Source organism: Nomia melanderi, chromosome 7 (assembly GCF_051020985.1).
Source record: "Nomia melanderi isolate GNS246 chromosome 7, iyNomMela1, whole genome shotgun sequence".
Lineage (NCBI taxonomy): Eukaryota > Metazoa > Arthropoda > Insecta > Hymenoptera > Halictidae > Nomia > Nomia melanderi.
Window position 1 is genome coordinate 46,045 of NC_135005.1, and position 23,098 is coordinate 69,142.

Sequence of the window (23,098 nt, forward strand, 5' to 3'; positions counted from 1 at the left end):
AATAGAGAACAATTAATATATTGTTATACAGAACAGAAATTTAGTTGCTCAGAATATGTGTTTCATTATTATTACTTCCCACACCATAATCAATTATGTGAGTTTGCGTTGACTGCATTTAATTTTTCTCAATTAATGTTACCTTATTGCAGTAAAAGCCCAATTAAATGTTGTTTATTATTAAATAGAGGGAAACAATTTTTACATAATCAAGGAAGAAACACTTTTTTCCTAGTTTACGCAAAAAAATTGTTTTCTTAATATATTTATTTACATAATATTATTACACGTTATTATTTATATATGACGTTGTCGATTGCGCCATACAATAATAAGCCCTTGATGATCTGCAGATGCAAAAAGAGATTCATCGTAATTAAAGCATAATGCAAGTGTTGGTGTTGCATGGCCCTCGAGTCGATTAATTTTTACTGCCTTTCCCTGTCTAGCTGAATCTAATAAGTGAATTGTGCCATCTTCAGAACCAGTCGCTATTAGGCATGATTCCATTTGAGGACCAAAAGTAGATCTGACAAAATGTTGCCTATGAAAGAACAAAATTATATTTTACTTTGTGTAATATAATCATGTTTGTTTATATAGTGTAAATGATTTTTATATAACAAGTATATTATATCCAAAATATAAATTACTTATGTTTTATTGGATATTTAGTCCAAAGTGTTAAAGATCCTTGATTATCAATAATGTGATATAATAATATTGCATTGCAAGCACTGCTCACTAAAAGTGCTGGCCATGGTGCATTTCTTGAAAACCATGAACGCCAAGAGAGGCTCGTTATCATTCCACCAATTTTTTGTACTCTACGTAATTTTGTTAATCGTCCAGTTCCTGGTTCTAATTGAAACGACATAATAATTCCTCTATCATTTCCAGCCCATATCACCAAACCACCACTGCCTTCGCAAGTCAATGATAAAACCTGAATTGAAATAGAAATTACAGTACCTTGAAAAATGTTTCTTCTGAATTTTTATTATCAAATGTAAAAAGAAACTAACTTTTCCTCCAATTTTACAAGATCCACCACGTGTGTATATACCAGTAGATATATTTAAAATTTGTACAAGTCCCTGTGAATTGCCAGCTATAACTAAATTATTATTTATAGGTATAAATCCACAACATAACACTTCTGCTCTCTGTTGATCCTTAACTTCTCGTAAAAAAGCTGGACTAATTTCTGCAGCAACATTCCAAAGTCTTATAGTACCATCCAAAGAAGATGAAACTATGAGATCATTACTTATACTCCAATCTAATGCAGTAACACCCTTTTTATGACCTTTCAACAATGCTGTTACTTTTGGAGGGACACTAATAGTCTCGCATATTGATAATAACCCATCCAATGATGCGCAGCATAATTTTGATTTATCATTATTAGCAAATTTCAACATTGTTACAGGAGCATTGTGTTGATCAAAAACATGATGCACTCCATCAAATGCAAAATTTTCAGCTATTGATTTTCGTTGTTTACTACATAATTTTGTTTTGATCTCTGATTTTTCTTCTTCCGTTGTATGACTTCCAAGACTATTTTGTTCTAAGCTCTCACCATATCGTAAAAATAATAATTTTGATCTCAATTTCAAATACTTTTCACAGATTTTTGGATCTTTACAAAACTTTTCCTTTAATAACTGATTTCTACGACGAATATAAAGCATACCTGTAATTATATTATTTCTAAATTGAAATGTAGTGTATTGTATATATTTGAATATAAAATTTATAAATATACAAACCTAAAGAAGGTAACTTGTTTACACGTTGAGCATTATATTTTGCATCAAGAGCAAACACTTGCTGATGCCATGTAGTAACCATTTTGTACTATTTTAAAATGAATAACATTATATTACAAATTTAATACTGTTTCACTAATGATAACAATATTGCATTGACACATAACCTCTAAAACATATTTTATTTGCAAAAGCAATAACCTCAATTGTAAAAAACTAACGAGTGAAAAATATTTTGATCTCTTATTTCTGAGTTCTTTTTTTCTTGCCTCATTCACAAATTGTAGAAATTACATTATGTCCACCTTTTTTCATGTTCATAAATGTATTATTATTTCTTACAGGAATTGTCGATAAGTATATAACACAAGGGTGTCTAAAACTTACCCTCTCCATATCTAGGTACATATCTACTTTTACCTGTTTGTATTAAATACTAAGTACATAGAATTATTTAGAGTGGGGAACACTGTTTTCGAGTTACTAGTGTGAGGGAAGTACTTAAGTGAGACATCTTTGACGTAGAATAGACATTTTCGTATAGTTATTTTCAACATTTCTTCAAAAACAAACAGAAAAAAGAACAATAATTATTTTTTCATACAAAGAAAGATTACTTGCACATGCCGTGCTCTTTATTTTCTATATTCTGCTCCAAAAAATCTTTTTCTCCCGTCTAATGTTAAAAAGTAAATGTTATTAATATGACACATCTTTCGTCGCCGGCGCTTTTTATTTTCCGCAAACGTCGCGTCAGAAAGGAGCCCCCCGCACACGCTTCACTACAAAGTCGTACATTGTCTCACTATCCACACTATTGACAATTATACGGCTTTGTATAATTCAAATTCGATATTAGCTAGATAAAATGAATATTTCATATTTGTCTTTTGCCGCCCGAGTGTACTGTACCAGTAATAACAAATACGAGCATAACTGCAGAACTTCAAAATATCGTTTGCGGAAGCACTATTTGAAAGTTGGTTTTTCGCATACGATATCTTCTTCTTATTCAGTTCAGTGGTTTTGAGGGAAAATATGACTCATGAAGAAATAATAACACAGTTATTCATATTTTTTTCAGGTCACGCAAAATACTCTGTAAAAGAGTATCTCCTCTCTTGAAATAGGACGACTACAAAATTTCCTTACGCGTGAAGGGAATTGATTCTTTGAAAAACCGCAATTTCGTTTCAGAAATGAATTTGTATTCAATCTAATCAATCTTGAGAAAATAAATGATACTTTTAAAATAATTAAATCCTTGTACAGTTGAAAGCTTTTTCTATCATTGAATGGTAAAATTGAATTTTCAAATATATTGTTTCTTCCTGGTAAGGGATGCAAGAGGTACGACGATGTCATCATTATAACACTGATATATACACTCATATACACTTGAAACTGATAGATACGATTAAGCTTTAACAATATGACTGAATTTATTATTAAAAACTATTATTAGAAACTATGTAATATCGGAAAATTATAAAATGATAGAGAATAGTACGAGATTGTATCAATCACTATGTAATTATTATTAGCATTATTTGATTCATGTTTTTCTGTGCTATATGTTTGTATTAATATATTAATATAAATCTTACAATATTACGAAACCACTTACAATTAAAAGGGGAAACTTTTATAATATGCTTTCATATTTTGTTCCATCGACATCAATGAAATAAATTTGTGAATATAGATTTTAATAGAAATAGAACTAGGGAACTACTTAGTCTTTACTTAATGATTACATTGAAGAGGAAAGAAAAGTATTTCCTAGTTTCCATACTAGCTGGACAACATTTTTAAAAGTTAGAAATTCAATGAACGAAAAAATGAATGGACTAAACGACAGTAATAGAAACAGAAACAGAAACATTGATAGACAAATTAAGATTGAATATATGAAGCGAGAGTATTATAAGCTGCAAAATTCCGCTGATTTTTAAAAAATTCGGTTTTCATTAAATTGTTATTAATTAACATTGTCACAAAAAGTGTCGGTATTTAAAGTACTATGCAATATTTCGATGATATTCAATATTTCTCATCAACTATGTAAATTTTGAATTTGATATTGCATCAGTTGCATCACTATTATCAGGTATTACATGAAAAGTATTACAAGATATTTACATGTCACAGGGTTCCTTTAATACATTTATTCTCAGATATTGATATTTATACACAGTAGTAGTTATTATCTTTCTTTTAAATAATAATATAACAGCAGTAATGGCATAATGCATTTTGCATTTTCGTTTTATAGATTAATACTTAATAAAAATACAAAAATTATTAATATATAATAATTATTATGAGAACAAACTGCTTGATCTGAATTTTAGATTTCGTTTACATTTTCTCTTCCCTTAGAATATTTTGCGTTCTCTTTTATTATTTTTACCTATTACACGTTACACTTAACATGTTTGCCCCTAAGCTCGACAAAAGTATACACGAAGAGTGAGAAATATATCTAAAATATATACTGATATAAAACGAGCAATTACTTTTATTGTTAGTTATTATTGTTCCAATCACTCCGCTATTTTTTTCTTCGCCAGTATATTCCCATAGTATTTTAATAAACAGAAGTGTTTCAAGTTGTTTAAAATGGTTTTCGTAAAAACTCGATGTTATTAAAAATTGCAATGAAATTGTGATATAAATCGTTTAAATATACTTTCGAGTTTAGATGATTGATTAAATTGATTATAACGTAATACTTTGGTTTCTTAACTAAAAAAAAGTTTCCAAATAATACCTTTAAAGCTTATTAATGAAATATTATCAGCATTTACGTTTAAAATAAGAATGAATAAATTTCGATGCAAACGCATATTTATTTCAATAAATGAGTAAGAAGAAATTAACCTGTTATTAGAATTTACATTTCAAGCTGTTGCAAAATATTTGACAACCATTAAAAATCGTACGTATATTTGTAAGATTTATTCATCAAGGAACAATATTTCGAAGATATTGAATTTTTGGAATATTCTTTAGTTAATAAAAATACCCAAGTAGTCTACGCATTGCAGCGTTTTTGCGGCGAGAATAGAATTAATGATGTTTCTTGAAAGTTTTTGATTACAGATTTACATTTTTTATTCCTTTAAAGAGAGCTATTCTATATTTGGTCTCTCACGATCTTGAAATATGTTCTATCCATACAGCTGTTATTCAAATTTGTATAATATATATAAACTGCTGCGTGTGTAGTGGTGTGTGTGTGCGCGCGCGCTCGCGTACGCGCGCGGTGTGCAGGTGCAGTTGTTAAATATTTATTACTTACAGTTATTTACTTCTTCCACATATCAGCAGTTCTCGATGTAGTTTTAACGATTTACGATAAAACAATTTATTCCCCATGTATGGCACATACACCAAGTTGTAAGGATTTGAAAGCGCCTCATGGGAACGCATTGTTGGTCACGCTTTTTGTTCCTATGTTTCTTCGAGGAGAAATCATTTGAAACGATTATCTCTATTCACAATGCAAAAATGTAAAGTATACATTTAAAAATGACTCATGCTATGAAACACGTGCGTGTTTGCGCGCGCATGTCGCGCGCGCGCGTGCGCGCGGGTATGTGTATGTTATTCTTCGTATTAACTTTATAAAGTTATAACTGTACATTTTATAATCAACGTAAATAATACCACAGTATGAATTACTGTTTCACCAGACGGAATCGACAATTGCATTCTTTTTGCTTGTTACAATGTAATTGAAAAGTTAATGCGAATGCTCGTTAATAGTACACTAACATCGACGTTACGTTTGAAGTCACTTTACCATTAAATACATAAAAAAAAAGAATGTAAATGTTGGTTGTGGTCTGGTACTCGACATCTATTTTGCAACTGAAACCTTCCGTCCATGTTTGCTCGCGAAACTATACACTTGAAATGATTAATCTCACTCAATACTCATATTTTGATCAACTAAAACTCATTTTTATTTACGTATTAACAAATATTACAGTTTCATGTTTTTTAAGCAAATCCTAGAAATGAGTACGAATTAAAAGCAAAAAGTAAAAAAAAGAAGAAATCGTAGAACTTATGGCGTAGACATATAAGATTATTATTTGGACTATACATCATGTAAACATCGAATAGAATGTCATAGTACGTGTCTTAATTCTCCTCCATATCCGTAGAACTTCCTTACATAGTAAACTTCAAAAAGTTACTATTAAAGCTGTAATAACTACTCCATAATAATTACAAATTATCTGTTAATAAAAAGCATCGTTTATCCATATCCAAACGTACCGTACTCAACCGTACATCGTTTATCGGTGATAAGAAATCATTTGAATCTCGTTTGGGACAATAAATTTCAAAGAAGTAGTCGTTTCGTTGCAAACGAAAGAAAACTGTTAACGTCATTAATAAACTAAAGTGACAACTATTACTTCTAAGTGATAAATTATGTCGATGATATAGAGCAATAAGTAAGAGTTAAAGTATGAATAAGGGATAAGGTAAATGTACGTTTTCCGATAATGTAACTTACAGTATGAAAGGATTGTAAAAAGTTATACGAGAAATTCTACAAAAAGCAGATGTTTGAATTCTATTATTTGAATTTTATTCAAGGCACCACAAGAAAATTATTGAAATCTGCTCGTATCATTAATAATTGTGGCACTGTTTAACCTGCAACGTCGCCTTTCATAAACATAAAATACAATTAAATAAGTACCGTTCTCGTTTTTCGAATTCAACTCTTTGAAAACATGATATGACGGTATCTTCTCTTTTTGGTTTAATAGCTATTCTTTTCGTTAATAAAATATAACGTCGATAAATTCTGGTAACTAACAAAAGAAAAAAAAAGAAAATGTATAAAAGCGACCAAACAATACATTTATAATATGGGTGCGCGCAAGAATGCGAAACTAGTGCAATTATACACTCGTTTTTTTTTTAAATACCAAAAGTGACAACATTATGATGATTATAACTTTATATACCTGAAGTTCCATGGTTAAATACATACAATTATCGTAATTTACAATAGTATAGTTTTACGTTTCATCACGAACGGGGTGCTTTGTTTTCATGTAAAGAAGCACTTTAGATGTTAGTGAGCCGAGATGCCTACATTATACAAAAAAACTATCACCCTTTGCAGTCGATGCAGTATATTCGCAATTGCACAGTAGTATACAGATAGGAGATCGGGAGTAGATTTAACAGTCAATTACTCTTCTAGATCATCTTTCCAGTATTTCACACGAGAATTATGCTACTCACAAATCTTGTTTTTTCCCCTTATAATGTTTCAACATACCACATAAAGTCTGCATGTCTTCTTCGTCTTGACAAATATGTACGATCATTCCACGGTCTGTCGCGTTACAAACGCTGTACAGTTTATTTGGCACCAGTGCGCCTCACTTTTGGAAGAACTATGCAATTTTTGATGGTATATAACTGTTTCTAGTTGCGTGTATGTGCGTGTTTTGTGTGTGTGTGTGTGTGTGTGTGTGTGTGTGTGTGTGTGTGTGTGTGAGCGCTGCGAGTGTGTACGGATGGGTGGGTGTGTGTGTGGGTGGGTATGTGCGTGACACATGTTTATGTATATTGTATTATGCACAATAAAAACTTTTTAATATTCTTATGAATTATAGATAAAATAACATAATTGAAAATTTGTTTACAATCCAACATAATATTTTTAAGTATTGTAAGAATAGAGAAATGAATAAGATTAATCAAACAAGGAGAGAAACTTTTTTTCTTTTTAATTTAATCACTGTATAAATTTATGTAAAAGGAAATATAATTCATCTTATTAAACATAAAATAGATAAAAATTGCTTAATCCTTCCACATTTTTAAAGTTCATTTTACATTTTACCGTAACTCGTGTCATACCAGAATCATTTAGTTTCACCCAAAAAACGTCGTATTTGTGTTTCTTCATGTCATTTATGTCAATGTCCATATCTCACACCACCGTGTATCACAATGGCGAAGTTGTATTTTGTCTAAAATTGTGTTTCTTCCTCTTCTTTCCTTTGTGCAATCCAAAATTATTTAATTGCTTCCAGCCCAGTAACTAGGACTATATCCAGGCTTTGCCTGAGCTTTATTTTGGGAACTTGTATTTGACCTTTGGCCTGTGCTGCTACCACCATCTTGATGAAGTGGCTGATGCAACTGATGGGGCATAGTTGGGATAAACAAATGTGTTCCAAATGCACCAGGCAAACCAGCATTTTGACTGCCAGTCAGGCCAAACGGCGGAGGAGTTGCCGAATGAAAAGTTTGTTTGTCATAGGACTAAAATAACATGTCAATATATTATCTTTTTTGAAGAAGTTATTAGACGAGATTTATTTATTTCACCCAATGTATTTCGTACCTAATGAATTTGTTACTTCTTTTTTTTGTAAATTTAACAGGATTAACTTAAGTAGTACTATAAATTGAATTTATTGCTTTTTTGCAATAAATATATTGTCTAAATTATATTGTTAACATATTATCTATGAAAATTGAATTGAAAGCGAAATACTTACAGTAAAATAAATACATCTTTCTCTATTACAGTCGATTTTGTATAACTACTTACATTCACTTTGCCAAGAGCCACATGACTCTTTGGGTACATCGTTGCACTTATATCGGTAGCTGATGATCCACCAGTATTAGTATTTCCAGTAGATGTTCCTGTTTTACCAGTCTGTGTACTGGTATAACTGTTCCCTGCGCCCTTATATTCCGCAGAAGGACCTGCAGATGCTAGAGCATCGTAGCCTGCACCAGCTCCATATCCAGATCCATAACTACCCGGTTTAGCAGTATATGCACCGCTATTCGTACCCGCATTACCGGCAGTAGCAATCTGCTGCAATAAATTGTTTTGATAAATGTAATGCAGATTTTTATTTCAGTTTAATCGCTGTAAACGAAAATAATTTGTTACTTCAAATTTAGTTAACTTACAGGATAAATTGCAGCAGGAGTTCCATACTGAAAAGCACCTGGCATTATTCCACTACCATATGCGAAGTATGCATATGTTGGAGGAAGTGCAGGATTCATCATCGGTTGCTGATGCTGTGTAGCAGTCTGCAAATAATAGAGATAAAAGAAAAAGAATCACTTGAATCTGGTATGAATATAGTCATTGATCACTATTAAAATAGTTATCCAAGTATTGCGTATCGCAGCAACGTTGTTAAGCTAATTGTCAAATCTACTAAGTGCTTGAACCTCACCTGTTGTGACATAGTGGATGGAACTGGAGATGCATTGCTGTCGCTTCTGGCAAATCGGGCGTCGCTAATACTGGTATAGGCTCCTTGTACACCCTGCACCCCTTGGACACCTTGCACACCGGAAAGTGCATCTCCTCGTCCTCCACCGAGACTGGTAGCAGGGCCGGTTGTCTGATAGCCCAAAGCCGCGTCATAGTAACCAGTAGTTGGCTGCAGGTTAGTCAGGAAGGCCAAACACAAAACTACATGCATACACTGTGTACTCCAAATACAAGAAGGCTAACTAATAGCTAATTCTACGCGTACTGGGTTTAAGGTGGATAACATGCGGTTTCAGTTGTATCTGTCTCCTTACTTTTAATTTTATCAATTAAAAAAGACAAATAGATGAATAACAATATATATGTCCAAACGTATAGATTTTTAATCTCTTGTGTCTGCTTATTCTTTTTGGTATATCTATTGTTATTAACAATCATAATGATGATGATGATGATGATGATGATAGTAATAGTAACGTACAAACAAAATACGCATTCTTTAAGAAAGTCTATGAAACAAAATACAACTTGACCACTTGGAAATTACAGTATTATATATTGTCATACAATTTCAAATACGTGATATGAGGTATGGAACAACTGAAATCATAAGAAGGAAAGGAAGAAAAATGTATAAACTACAATATATCTATGATCAAAACGGTATATAATATATCAATAAAAGTCTAACTTCGAAATTATTAGACTTTCCAAGTATACCTTCTCCGAATTGATCATAAACGGTTTTATTTTTCTACGAAATAGTGTATCAGAAATTAAAACCTCTCCAATCATTGATTGATGCGACACATCTCACTATGGATCAATACAGTAAACTTCTTGTGCCATCATGAGGACGTGAATAGATATTCATAATTCCTTTAAAAAAATATTGAAGTAACGAGCAGCTACCAAGCAGTAAAGAAACGATTACTTCAGCATTCTTTTTACTAGGTGATCATAACATAAAATAGAATAGCACGCTTCAGAGTAGTACACTCGAGATATATCATCCATACTTTTAAGATGCAAATAACTATATATAACTAAAATATTTTGTCTTTATTTTAATATTTTATAAAACCTGAATTAAAATTTATAAATATAACTTTTCTTAAGTGTACATTACTCTAAAGAAGCAATTTAATCAAATCATGTACAAATTATATACAGAAATAATTTATCAGATCTAATTTGTACTTGACTCGGTTGCAGAAATAAATTGATCAATAAAATAACTGACCATGTGTGGTATTCTTTGTTGCATAAGTTGCAATTCCTCGTAACTGTACATTGGTTGCTGAAACGCATAAGGTACACCTTGGCTCATAATATATTGGTGACTTAACATCGGTGTCATGCTGCCAGCTGCACCACCACCTGTCATATTTCCAGTTCCACTACTACCCGTCACTACACCACTCGATGTACTTTTCGGCACCGCTGATTAAAAATTACATTATATACTTTTCGTTTTCGTTTGATTTATTTATACATTAATCTAATATACTTAATATGCGTGGCATATACGTTCTACTCACCATTAGAATTAGTTACTTTAGTCTGGGAACTATTTACGGAGGCAGAACTAAGACCCAAAGTGGGTGCCGTTGTAGTCGCAAGAGAACTATTGGTTGTCGTTGTGTTACTATCATATTGAGAATCTTTTGTCGCATTACTGTTTAATTTGTGATTATGAGACACCGTTTGTGGTTGGCTTGCATATGTACCATACGCACTCGCGTACACCTATAATTGTTATTTAATAATTTCATACGTGTGGTAATCTGAATTCATTTTAATCATGCTAAATTCTTTAAAAGGTGCATTTATTTTAAAATTAGACACTTACAGATTGTGCTGCACTTTGATAAGCTCCAGAAGTCTGTGTAATAGGTGAAGTAAATGTCGTAGCTGATGGTTGGTATGCTTGTGGTGTTGACTGAAATGAAGATGATCCTTGATAACCACTTGTTTGATACCCTGTACTACTGTTTGATACAGTATTTGTCGCTACAGACTGTGCTTGGTATTGTGACGTTGTAGTAGGTACATATCCACTTGCAGATTGATAAACCTATAATCATAATTAAACAAAATATTACAACTGTAGGTATATTAATTGTAATTAAACTTGTTTTCAAAACTTTAGATTAGAAATAAGTAGATAGAACAATTACATGAATACAGTACACACCATTTACAGATTTAACATTAAAATTTTAATAATGTGAATGCACAGTATGATAGGCTAATGTAATATAAAGTTATATGTTCTAATTTATTTTAAATATCCTTTTGACGTAACATCTCCAATTTACAACAATATAAACTTCTAATAAAATTCTATACAGGGTGTTTCTAAATTATATCGCACAAATAATAGGATGTATATAACTCATTAAACTGAGTAAAAAAAGTTCAATAAACATGGGTTGAAAGCTCAATAATTTCCAAAATAAAAATAGATTTTGTTTAAAAAATATCATATCACAATGGGAGGTATTTGACCATGAAATGTCCTTGAAACATCGTACTAAGTACACATAACAATTCTTAAATAGAACCCTATACTTTCTATTCCATATTTTTGAAACCCACATTCAGACGCTTCCAAACTATAGAAATGAAATTTTTCGCATAAGTTATTATTAAGGTATCAGCATCCAAAGTGCCGGAAAGTAATTTATAGTGAGAAATAATTTTATAACGACTAACAGAAAAAGATATGAGAGTGAATAATAATAATTATTAAAGACATTAATTTCAATACTGTTGTAAATTGCATAGAAAAATGTGTATGCTCATTTTTACTTTAGACAAACCCGAAAAAATTAGTTTAAAATCAACTACCTCGTAGGTATAATGTTTGTCAGTACTATACTTTAATTTCAATTACCTGATTAGTAGTCGTTCGTTGATTATAACCAGAAGTTGCAGATGCTGGCGCAGAAGGCGAAGCTTGACTGAAAGTTGATGTGTTGGATTGAGGGAAAGATGAGGAAGAATTATAGCTTGCTTGTGTAACAGTCGACGTCGCGGAGTAACTATTGGCACTAGTGCCAGACACAGTTTGAAAAGATGACTGAGCAGATTGAGCATTTGTGGAATATGTATTGTAGGTGCTTGGTGCCGCAGTAGGTGCTTGGAACGACGACTTTTGAGACTGGTAAGTTGTCGCTGTACCATATGTTGGTGCACTTCCTGGTGAAACTTGCGAAGTAAAATCTTGTTTCGTTATATCTAATGTTTGTCCAGTACTATTACCACGAGTAGTGAAGCTTTGAGCGTTTATTGAATGTTCGCTTGAAACTGGTAAATTGTCACTATTTGATAACTGAAAAAATTGTATTATTCAAACATTATATAAGAGTAACAAAAATCTTTAGTAATTACGTATTATAACGTGTTAGGAAAATACAAATTATTTACCATCTGAGATGTAGTATTAAAAGGTGTTGTTGAAGTTTGTGTTGTTTCGATGTCCAAAGAATTATTTGTATTGGCAGTGTTTACGGCATTCGAAGTAGAAGTGACATCCGCACTAGCAATCGCATTACTGGCTGCATTGAATTTTTCATTCGCAGACCCATCAAGAGAACTTGAATCGCTACCGAATTCTAAAGCACCAAATTGAACATCAAGAAATCCAATTCCGCTATTTACGGCATCGCCTGGCATTTCTACAGCACTAGATGGAATCTTCGATGGTGGTGGAACTCGCGGACGTTGTTTCATCTGTCTTTGCGGCTAATAAATGTGCAAAATATTTCAAAATAAGTATAATCACCTTTTAATTATTTTATAAAATAAATAAATTATTTAATTTATATATAAGAGATAATAAAAAGGAATAATAAATTAGACAATTTAATTACAACTTAATTACCTGATTAGATATCGATGATGAGAAAGTTGTTTGTCCAGCCGTTTTCAAATTTTCACTCGTCTGTTGGGTAAGTTGTGTCAAATACTGTGTCTGTGCAGCTGTTAATACTCCGCCACTCATAGCATTTGGTTGTTGTGATAATTGCATTGTTGGTAAATTCAAAACAGGTTGTTGCTGTTGAGACTGTTGAATCAATGTTTGTTGTTGTATTGGTGATATTTCCGGTAATTTTGGTAGTTCCTATAATGTAAATTTAAAAAAAAATCGTCGATATTTTAAATTATATTATAAACGAAATATAGCACAGTAAGTATATACATACTTCTTGTTGTATTAATGTCAAATTTACATTCTGATTGGGTTGCACTGACTGAAGATCTTGAACTTTTGGTTCTTCTACAGTGGGTGCAGGCTCTGCTATGGATGTGCTCGGTGTAAAAACTTTTGTATCTGCCAATGAACCTGTGTATTCTTCATTGTCCCAGTCTTCTGTAGAATCCAAATTATTCCATGCATCTATTCGTATACATTACCCATTGATAAAACAAGTATTTAAAATAATTTAAAACATTTATAACTAAAATTTATAAAAAAGCTTACCCATCTTTGGTTCCTGAACAGTCTGTTGTTGTTCATCATTACCTGTCCATGTATCGATTGATCGATTATAATTGTGGGGTGATGAAGTTGATGATGGGTCATTACGATTGGCAAATGTTCTTGGACCAAGTCCTCTTCCTCCACCTCGTCCACCTCGTCCCGGTCTTCCTGAACCACCCCTTCCTCTTCTGTTACCACTATAGCTGCCATCGCGAACACCGTCTTCAATATTTCTTTCGTTTTCTTTATTTTCTCTGCCACGCCCTGAATGAAGATTACTTATAAAATTTTCACTTATATGACAAAATATTAACAATAAACCTGCCGAGACCAGTCAAATTGACCGTTCAAAACTTTTGCGTACAATTTCTCACATAAAACGTTATCATATCGCAATTTCTTTTTGCAACTTACCCTAAAATATGTATACATGCTATTTTTCAGTATTTACTTCTCTTTTCTTTTTTTTTCCGAGAAATTTACGTAAGGTACCCTACCTACCACGACCGGTCATTTTGACCGGTCGAAGCGTTTGATATTTACTCTTCTAAACTTGAAAAATTGTTACAACGGAAAAGCTATCCGAATGTAGCATATTTTGAGAGAGGATTAATTTCTTTATTATATTATTTGAAGGAGAATAGTTGATATTAATGTGTAGTGAAACATGATGTGCACTGGTAACCAGAGACAATCTTTTTACGAGCGTTTCACTAACCAAAAAATTAATTGTAAAAAATCTGCTATTGTTGGAATTATTCCAGGAAAGAAGTGCGAATTCTCCGAATGTGCAAAACAGGTCAAATTATATAACTCTCACTATATATAAAAGCAAGTCAAACAAATAACTCAACTCAACAGAAATCGATAGAAGTGATAACCATATATCGAAAATTTTATAATAACACAAAATTTGGTGTAGTCATGACAGACTAAATGACAAGAAAATGCTGCATAAAATCAAAATCTAATAGATGGTCCCTCCAACTCTTTATAAATATTCTGGTTCTAACTGGAATAAACGCTTGAATTTTATATAAAGATACAATAGGAGAAAAAAATGTTAAGGCAGGAATTTTTATTCCAGTTAACCACACACACTTGATGTTGAATATTGAGAATCGCGGGAGGAAAAACACAGCGAAAATTCAACAAGTTCAGACACAAATGTGCGAAAAACTTGCCAAATAAGATATTGTAAAGATAATAAAACTACGAAAATCTGTTAGAAATGTAAAAAATATTTATGCAGCAAATGTATACTTGGAACATTAATATTTTGCAAAAATGCTATAAAGACAAATAAGATAATTATTATTTTATTATTTATAATGTTTATAAATATATAATGTATATGTATGTATATGTGTATGTATGCATATGTGATAACTATGTTTAAAATAGTTCTGTAAAATAATATGTCTAAGTTCTTTATTTTTATTTTTGTTGTCTCTGTTAATTCTCTTATCAAACATATAATTGAAATGACAAAAAAATTAATTTATTTGCCATTTTATGATAGTTATTGTATTTGGTACTTAATCCAGTACCCAAATGATTATTACTTATACTGGATTGTAAAAAAATATAGTTTTTTTAGAGAACCAGTCATTTTGACGATTTATGGTACAAATAGGTAGACACAAAATGTTGGTAGATCTAGCACTAAACAATGTAATATTGCTGTTAAAAAGATATTATTTGTATAAAATGTATGTAAATTAATACAAATATTAAAAATTTGAAGTATGAATTCCTTTCTATAATATACAAATTATATATTTATAACCTTGTTTTCAAGTGTTATGGATAGATGTAATTTAAATAAAAAAGTATCTACTTAATTCAATGTTTAATAATCTTTTAGAAACGAATTAAACCAGCTTAATCAACCTAGTGTTACTGAATATATAGTACTTTTGTAAACTTACATCCACGATTGTCATGATTAGCACGTCCTCGCATACGAGGTGGTCCACCCCCTCGTTGATTACGTCGTTCATCCCAATCACCACCTTCATCTTGACCACCAGAGGCATCTATATTTTGCTTGGAACCACTAGGTTGACGAGGCTTTTTCTTTTTTACTTCCCACTCTGGTTTCACTCCTTCCAGCAAATCATTAACAGCACGTTCAAAATCTCCGTCGCTATCATGCAAAGCTATAACAACTTCATCTTCTGAACGTCTGGTCATGTCCATGACCTGCTTTATACGCTCTTTCAAAATAGGATCTTCGCCACTACCCATTCTAGTGTCAATGATTTGTGTATGCCGTGTCTGAACAGTGTTTGGCTAAAAAGCCATAGTTTTTAATAAAGAATTCTCAATAACATAAAGCTACAAAATATATACGTAAAAAAGAATTCTGGTAAAAGTAATTAGTTTCACTGACCTGTGCTTTTTCATGTTTTGTTGAATCTGATGATTTAGTTTGATGATGATCTGATTTTCCATGTTGTTGTGAAGATTTGTTTTTGTTGGTGCTTCTCCCGCCGGAGGACACCGATTTGTTGCTTGAACTCATTGCCAACTAAAATCCCACACACCTCTATCACTCACCTATCACACTATATACACTCTCTATTTACAGTCTGTAACAAAACAAACATTTGATTTCATATTTCCGATACAAATAAATCGTCAAAAATTGAATTTGAAAACACACGTTATAAATATATTAATAAACGTACTGTTATATTTGCTTTAAATTACAAGAATGTCTTACAAGTTTTTAAACTTAAATTAGTTTCATTTTACTCAGTTTATAAATTCTATTGTACATTATAAGTAAATATAATTCTTTAACTACTGAAATATAAATGTCAATAATAATATGTGTTCAAACTATTACTAATTAAAATTTAGAATTTCTAATTTAGGACAGTTATAATTTCAATAAAATTGAAACCATTTCATTATTCAGATTTTATTATAATGGATTAAAACATAAAACAATTAAATAAGTAATAAAGCTTAATGTTTTATAAAAAATTATAAATAAAAACAATTGTTCTTCTACAATAATAATGAAACACAAAACTACATTATGACAATGAATAAAAAATTATTTCATTTTTACATATGTTTTATTTTTAAAAACTTGATTTGACTAATATTTAAAGCAACTTATTTCAAGTAAATTTAAATCAGTTTAAAAAATCATTTAATTATACATTTTTATAAAACGTTGAATTAAAGTCACATTAAATGAATCATTTTATTATAATAAACAAATGAAACTAAAAGAAAATTAGAAGAGTACATATGATTATATATTTTCTATTAAAAGAAATATGATTAGAATATTATTTCCATACATAAATAAACAAACATGTAAAAAATTGCAAAATTTTATTAAAAGCTGTGCCTAAAAATTGTGTGTATATTTTGATCATTTATACTGATTACACAACCATAAATATCATCAAATATAATAATTTATATCAAAATTATACAGCTTAACACACTGCTTAAAAAACAGAATACACGAGCAAAAAATGTTCATAATTTACACTATTTAGAAATTTGTAATAATAATGATACAGATTTATATTGAAAATAACCTAAATGCAAGAACGAATTCGTATATAAAAATATATGCAACATCACAAAATGTATACCAATTGAAAATATCAAGTTGCAATGACGAAAAGGCATACAAGAAGATATATAATAACAAAACCAACGTAAAATGTAAAAGGAACTTCGCGAAATATTATTTAATCCTTATGTTTTGGGAAGAGACGAACAGGTTAGGGTCGACTAGTGACGATAAATCGAAAATTAAATGATTTAGCAAGTATTTCTTAAAATAGTCCCGTTTTTCCTAAAACGGTTGCCTAAGAGAAGAACGAATAACTAAGCGTCAGAGCGATATGCGGAATGATCCTACTTGTATCTGCGAGTTTTGCGAAATTTCAGAGGATCATGCCGTCCGACACAAAGGACTAGGCTTACCTAGAACCCCGAAAGTTTTCGGAATTTTTTGTAATACAGAAGGTTTCGAAAGATAATGAAGTAACAAAAAGAAAAAGGATAAATTTTGACGTGCGCGGTGAGAATATGACGAAGGAGGATTATTGGGCGCATCACAAAAAACACCTTCTTCGTTGTGTTGTTGCCCGTAAGCAAGTGGTAATAATTCTTCAAATGGATGATAAAGAAATCAGTCGTGTAGGTTTTTTTTTACTCCTAAATCAGTACAACGACGTTGATGTGGAATATTTTCTGCAGACCATGTGCACGGTAGACGCCATTTCTGGATTTGCGAGGAAGGCTTGTCAACCATCGCCGCGATGGAGCATTGATAGATCTCCGTAAGACGATCGAGTTAAAATATTCGTAAGTAACTCACAGTTGTTATAAGTGATGTTTGTGTATTCAGAGGACACGTCCAGAGTCAGAAACAAGCGAAATTCACGACACCTCGGCTTTTTCGGCCGTGGCGCGCGAAAAACCACGAAAAAAACAACAAATTTGTTCGTACCTGGTTAGAGCGCTCAAAACGCAGCTCGGTCACGTGACCGCAGACCCCCCTCCCTAATACAGCAGCACCGCCTCTGTGCTTTATCAGGTCCATAAGACTAACCAATTTATGTTAGAAAGTTCAGGGTCGCTAACTGTACAATCACAAACTTTCTAGATTTTTATAAGAAACGCTATGTTAAGGATTCTTTTCAACAAAGTATTTTCATGTCTAATAACAGAGGTGCTGACTCAAGTGTGCTAAATCAGTGTCCGCGGGCACTCTAGTGACACTCCTCTCATGAAAAGTTACCTTCTCTACGCCTACTTTTACATATTTGTATTCAACGCTACATAGAACTGCTCACGTACACAGTCTTGAGCACTTACTAAAGTAGAAATAATAGAGTACGTTACTTTCGAGTTACTAGCGTAAGGGAAGTGTAAATTAGATTTAACCGCCTCTGTACTATATAACATAAATTCATAAAATACTAATATGTAAAGAGCTTCGCACATTTGGGAGTTTGAAGACTCAGCAACATTGTAATGGATACATTTGTATGCTGATTTACCATATTTTCTATTTGGTCAACTTTGATCATTTTGTTTGATCTAGTTTTCCGATTGACCATTCTGTAGGCGTAGATGGCAGAGCAGTCTCTGATCTTTTACACAGTCGGTAATTCAGAACATGTGACACCGAGTTCCATAAGCTTGCAATGTTTATCCTATACCTCGCTGTGATTGAACACTAAAGCATATCCCGTTGTTTGAAAGAAGACCCTGGGAAGGGATTCGAATCTGAGTGGCCGGAATCTAGTGTGTTTTTGGCTCTAGTGTGCGATTGGTCGAAACGGTCGCATACATTAATTCCGTCGCGTCACCGTCGCAGCACCGCACGTCACGCAACGCACACAACGGGAAACCCCTCTTGCCCCCGTATCGTTCTTTTAAACGTACTGTTAAAGCTGGTTAAAATACAATTTTCGAAGTATGTAGTAGTTTTTCTTTTTCTTTTTCTTTTGGTGAACGACATTTCAAACCTCTTAACGTCTCGAAAATTAAGAATACCTTTAATGTGCCAGGAAAATTTTCTCTTGACAAACTTCATATGTAAAACATTTTACTATTAAAATAGATAATATAAGCATATATTAACCAACCAAATAAAGGTGAAATATTTTTAAATTTACTCTTGTATTTCCCTTCTCAATGTACCATAAATCTTAGTCATGTTTGAATAAACTAGGAGGAAAACAAAGGTTTTCTGACATCAGGTATTATATCTAGTATGATATCGCGTTGAGAACATTTGTACTGTAACGCTATCGCGTGAATTGGATAGGCACGGTACGACGGTAACGCCGGGCAAGGATAGCTACGGCTGCGTTCCGTGGTGGAAGCTCATAAATTGAGAGGGAACTACGAACGGTTTAGCGAGAACATTATAGACACAGTATCTTATTGTAAAACACTCAACGCGGACGGCCGAGCTGAGAAGAAGTCGGAAACCAGAGAATTGTTATTTTCAGCTAGAATCATCTTTGGTCCTCACTTCAGCAAACCAGATACATTGTAAGGGGTCATAAATTCTTTTCCAAAGATTGAGACGGGCTACATTTGGTCCTCACTTCGGCAAACCAGATACATTGTAAGGGGTCATAAATTCTTTTCCAAAGATTGAGACGGGCTACATTTGGTCCTCACTTCGGCAAACCAGATACATTGTAAGGGGCAATAAATTCTCTTCAGAAGGTTGTCACGTGTTACATCCGGTCCTCACTTCGGCGAATTCGATACATTGTTAGCTGTCGACGCATTCGCTTTTACGAGAACATTGCGTGTTTCTCTGGGTCCCGCGCTTTCTCTCAGCATATGCGCATGGAATCGTTCCCCGCGGATTAACCAGATCTCCTCCACCATTGGCCCAAGGAGACTCGGAAGGAGAAAACAGGACCAGGGAAGAGGGGATGCGAGCCGACAACGAGCGAGATTTACAACGAAAAAGCAGAACGATTTCAAACCTCGAACGTTTAACTACTTGTAAACTTAGAAATAAAGCATAAGTCAAAATTTCCACAACCAAAAGTATAAGTTTTATTTCACGCGCCACGAGCAGAGTATCTTAGTACTCCACGGGCACCTTACCCACATAAAGTTCCCTAAATTTTCCCTAACCGCGAACGGCGTAACGCAACAGTACAAATTTTCGTCATTTTAAATAATCAGATACCTCTGGTATATCAGTGGGGTTAATATATTTGTAAAACTTTAATATAAAATAAGGAAATTTATTTAAAGCATCGATACAGCCTTACTTAACAATATTTCCGAACTTGTAACATGACAACACTTTGTGTCAACACTAAAAACGTTTTGAAATTGACGCCATCCTATTAAATTCGATGATTTAATGACATAATTTTCGTCAAAAGTTGAAAAACATCATTTTTACAAAAATTGATTTAATAATTACGTTCATATTAGTATTGTTAGATAGATCCGCCATTTTGAATTTTGCATTTTTGATAAAATATTCGGATTTAAGAACCCCAAAAACGTAAATTAGGGGTGTCTAAATTGGTACGCAGGCACTTTAGTGACACTCCCCTCACGATAAGTTACCTTCTGCATACCATGTACTTACTTTTACCTGTGTGTTATGGACACTTCATAGAACTGCTCACATACACACAGTTCAGGCAGCTTCTCGGGTAGAGGTAGGGGGAGAACGCTGTTTTTGAATTATTAGCATGCTGAGAGTAATTAAATACGTTTAGCTTAAAAGATTTACGATTTATATCTGTATATATATCTTATATAATGTTTATACTGTAGTGTTTATATTATAACCACATTTATGCTATAAATTTATCCAAGTAGGAAAAAATAACATAACATTTATTACAAAGAATTTAAAGTAATCGACTTTATGAATATGAAGACATTAAAAATGAATACAGCAGAATAACATTGCTTTTATAAAAAAATAGGAATAAATTTAAAAAATTATATGTTCAATAACATATATATACAATATATCGAATATTGTATTGTAATATAATTCCAAAAATTACGATATACTTGTGTGGGTGATGGCAAAGTGGTCATACTTATGTATATTAATAACTATGTTACGTCAAAAACGTCTTACTTCCCTCATGCTAGTAACTAAAAAACAGCGTTCCCCCATTATCTGTACCCGAAGTGCTGTCCAAGACTGGTATGTGAGTAGTTCTATGAAGTATTTAAACAATTGGTAAAAGTTGGTATGGAGAGGATAACTTTTCGTGAGGGGAGTGTCACTAGAACGTCTGCGGGCACCGATTTAACATCCTGGTGTTACGAGTTAAAATAACGGTTGACAATGTTAATTGATTACAGTTATCAAAATATTTTATAAAAATAAACATTCTTGTTAAATTATTAACAATTCTATCAATTGGTACCATTATGGATTCTTATGTAATACAGGTAATCTTGTTTATAAAATTTAAAGATGTAATGAAGATGCCAAATTTAAGGTTATGTTTACTATAGGTCAGACGTATGTGGTTAAATCAAGATGGATATTCTTTAGCGGTAAATATATATTCAGATTAAAGAGACGTATAGTGATGAGATAAATATGATGAAATTTAAATAAGTTTTTCTTTTAAAGGATTTATTATCTTTGAGACATAATCATGTTTCAATTTCTCAAATTGGTTCTGAAATTGCAATGACAAAGGCAATAGAACATTTATCTGCCCCTTTAGATGGCCTGGCGCTTTGCCATTTAAAGTAACTAATTAATTTAAGTTTTATTATATTATATTATATTATATAATCAAATATTATTCAATTATATTTGAATGTTTTATATTTTTAGAACTATAGCAGCAATGAACAAAAATGATCCATTAGCTATGTATAATTATCAAAGCTTAGCAGTACAATCTTTAACAAAGATACTTCAAATGCAAAAAGAAGAAAATTGGATGCTACCTGTTATGAATATGATGTGCTTAGAATTAAGATTATTAGCAGTGTGTGCTGAAAGTAGAAAAAGTAATAAAAGTTCGAAACCTGGAGAAATATTAGAGAAATGTGCGGAATGTCTGATGGGTTGCTTTAGAGTATGTGCTTGTGATAATCGCAGTTCAGAAGATGACACAAAAAGATGGGGAATGCTGGCATTAGTTAATCAATTATTAAAGATTTACTTTAGAATCAATAAACTACATCTGTGCAAGCCTTTGATAAGAGCAATAGAATCATCACCATACAAAGCACATTTTGCATTAGCACAACAAATTACTTACAAGTTTTTTGTGGGACGCAAGGCAATGTTTGATAGTGATTACAAAGCAGGTAAATATTAATGATTAAGATTTAGTCAAATGAACTTAATATATTATAATCAAAGTATTAAGTATTTACAAATTATTTCAATCTTTTGTAGCTGATGAATATCTCACATATGCATTTGAGCATTGTCATAAAAAATCTTTAAAAAACAAACGACTAATTTTAACATATCTTGCACCAGTGAAGATGTTATTAGGATATATGCCAAAACAAAGCTTATTGGAAAAGTACAACTTAATGGAATTTTGGGAATTAATGGAATCTGTTAAAAAAGGAGATTTACGTAATCTTGAGAAAGTAATGGAAAAACATGAGACTTTTTTCATAGGAGCTGGTATATATTTAATTGTGGAGAAGTTAAAAATAATAGCTTACAGGAATTTATTCAAGAAAGTATATTTAGTATTAAATATACATCAGATTCCCATCCAAAATCTACTTTCATCTCTACAGATGCATGGATTTGATGATGTGGATATGGATGAAACTGAGTGTATAGTAGCAAATTTAATATATGAAGGAAAAATTAAAGGTTACATATCTCATCAGCATAAAAAGTTAGTCATATCCAAACAAAATCCTTTCCCAAAGTTATCAACAATACCATAAATATTATTATGTTATTTGTATTATATATTTTTTAATAAACAATTTAAAGCTGAATAAAAATTTGATTTCTTAATAAGAAAAAGGATAATTAGCTATATATATGTATATATAATG

At 31.9% G+C, this 23,098-nt stretch overlaps 3 protein-coding genes across 17 annotated transcripts; 1 reads left to right on the forward strand and 2 right to left on the reverse strand.

Moving 5' to 3' along the window:
- Positions 1-249: 249 nt before the first annotated feature.
- On the reverse strand, positions 250-5,273 carry LOC116428915 (WD repeat-containing protein 13). Of its 3 annotated transcripts, none has more exons than XM_031981135.2 (5): positions 5,080-5,273; positions 1,776-1,863; positions 1,026-1,699; positions 654-946; positions 250-544 (listed from the first exon to the last, which is right to left on the reverse strand). In XM_031981135.2, exons 2-5 carry the CDS (start codon positions 1,855-1,857, stop codon positions 298-300), a joined length of 1,296 nt encoding a protein of 431 aa, XP_031836995.1. In that variant the 5' UTR covers positions 1,858-1,863; positions 5,080-5,273; the 3' UTR covers positions 250-297. The 3 variants fall into 3 exon arrangements, with proteins under 3 accessions (XP_031836995.1, XP_031836996.1, XP_031836994.1); XM_031981136.2 differs by lacking the exon at positions 5,080-5,273 and adding an exon at positions 2,163-2,978 and having other exon boundaries at positions 1,026-1,716; XM_031981134.2 differs by lacking the exon at positions 5,080-5,273 and adding an exon at positions 2,163-2,962.
- Positions 5,274-6,698: 1,425 nt separating this feature from the next.
- On the reverse strand, positions 6,699-18,188 carry lig (ubiquitin-associated protein-like lingerer). 12 transcript variants are annotated; one of them, XM_031981108.2, is made up of 15 exons: positions 18,045-18,188; positions 15,951-16,149; positions 15,487-15,850; positions 13,556-13,819; positions 13,278-13,471; positions 12,956-13,195; positions 12,499-12,816; positions 11,966-12,403; positions 10,919-11,143; positions 10,608-10,815; positions 10,310-10,509; positions 9,026-9,235; positions 8,751-8,876; positions 8,377-8,652; positions 6,699-8,084 (listed from the first exon to the last, which is right to left on the reverse strand). In XM_031981108.2, the coding sequence occupies exons 2-15, from the start codon at positions 16,080-16,082 to the stop codon at positions 7,839-7,841; spliced, it is 3,441 nt and encodes a 1,146-aa protein (XP_031836968.1). In that variant the 5' UTR covers positions 16,083-16,149; positions 18,045-18,188; the 3' UTR covers positions 6,699-7,838. The 12 variants fall into 12 exon arrangements, with proteins under 12 accessions (XP_031836968.1, XP_076225629.1, XP_031836972.1 ...); XM_076369514.1 differs by having other exon boundaries at positions 15,487-15,835; positions 15,951-16,088; positions 18,045-18,128; XM_031981112.2 differs by having other exon boundaries at positions 15,951-16,088; positions 18,045-18,128.
- Positions 18,189-21,179: 2,991 nt separating this feature from the next.
- On the forward strand, positions 21,180-23,044 carry PCID2 (PCI domain-containing protein 2). Of its 2 annotated transcripts, none has more exons than XM_031981088.2 (5): positions 21,180-21,499; positions 21,550-21,607; positions 21,687-21,808; positions 21,897-22,378; positions 22,470-23,044. In XM_031981088.2, exons 2-5 carry the CDS (start codon positions 21,575-21,577, stop codon positions 22,982-22,984), a joined length of 1,152 nt encoding a protein of 383 aa, XP_031836948.1. In that variant the 5' UTR covers positions 21,180-21,499; positions 21,550-21,574; the 3' UTR covers positions 22,985-23,044. The 2 variants fall into 2 exon arrangements, with proteins under 2 accessions (XP_031836948.1, XP_031836947.1); XM_031981087.2 differs by having other exon boundaries at positions 21,184-21,499; positions 21,566-21,607.
- Positions 23,045-23,098: the final 54 nt, after the last annotated feature.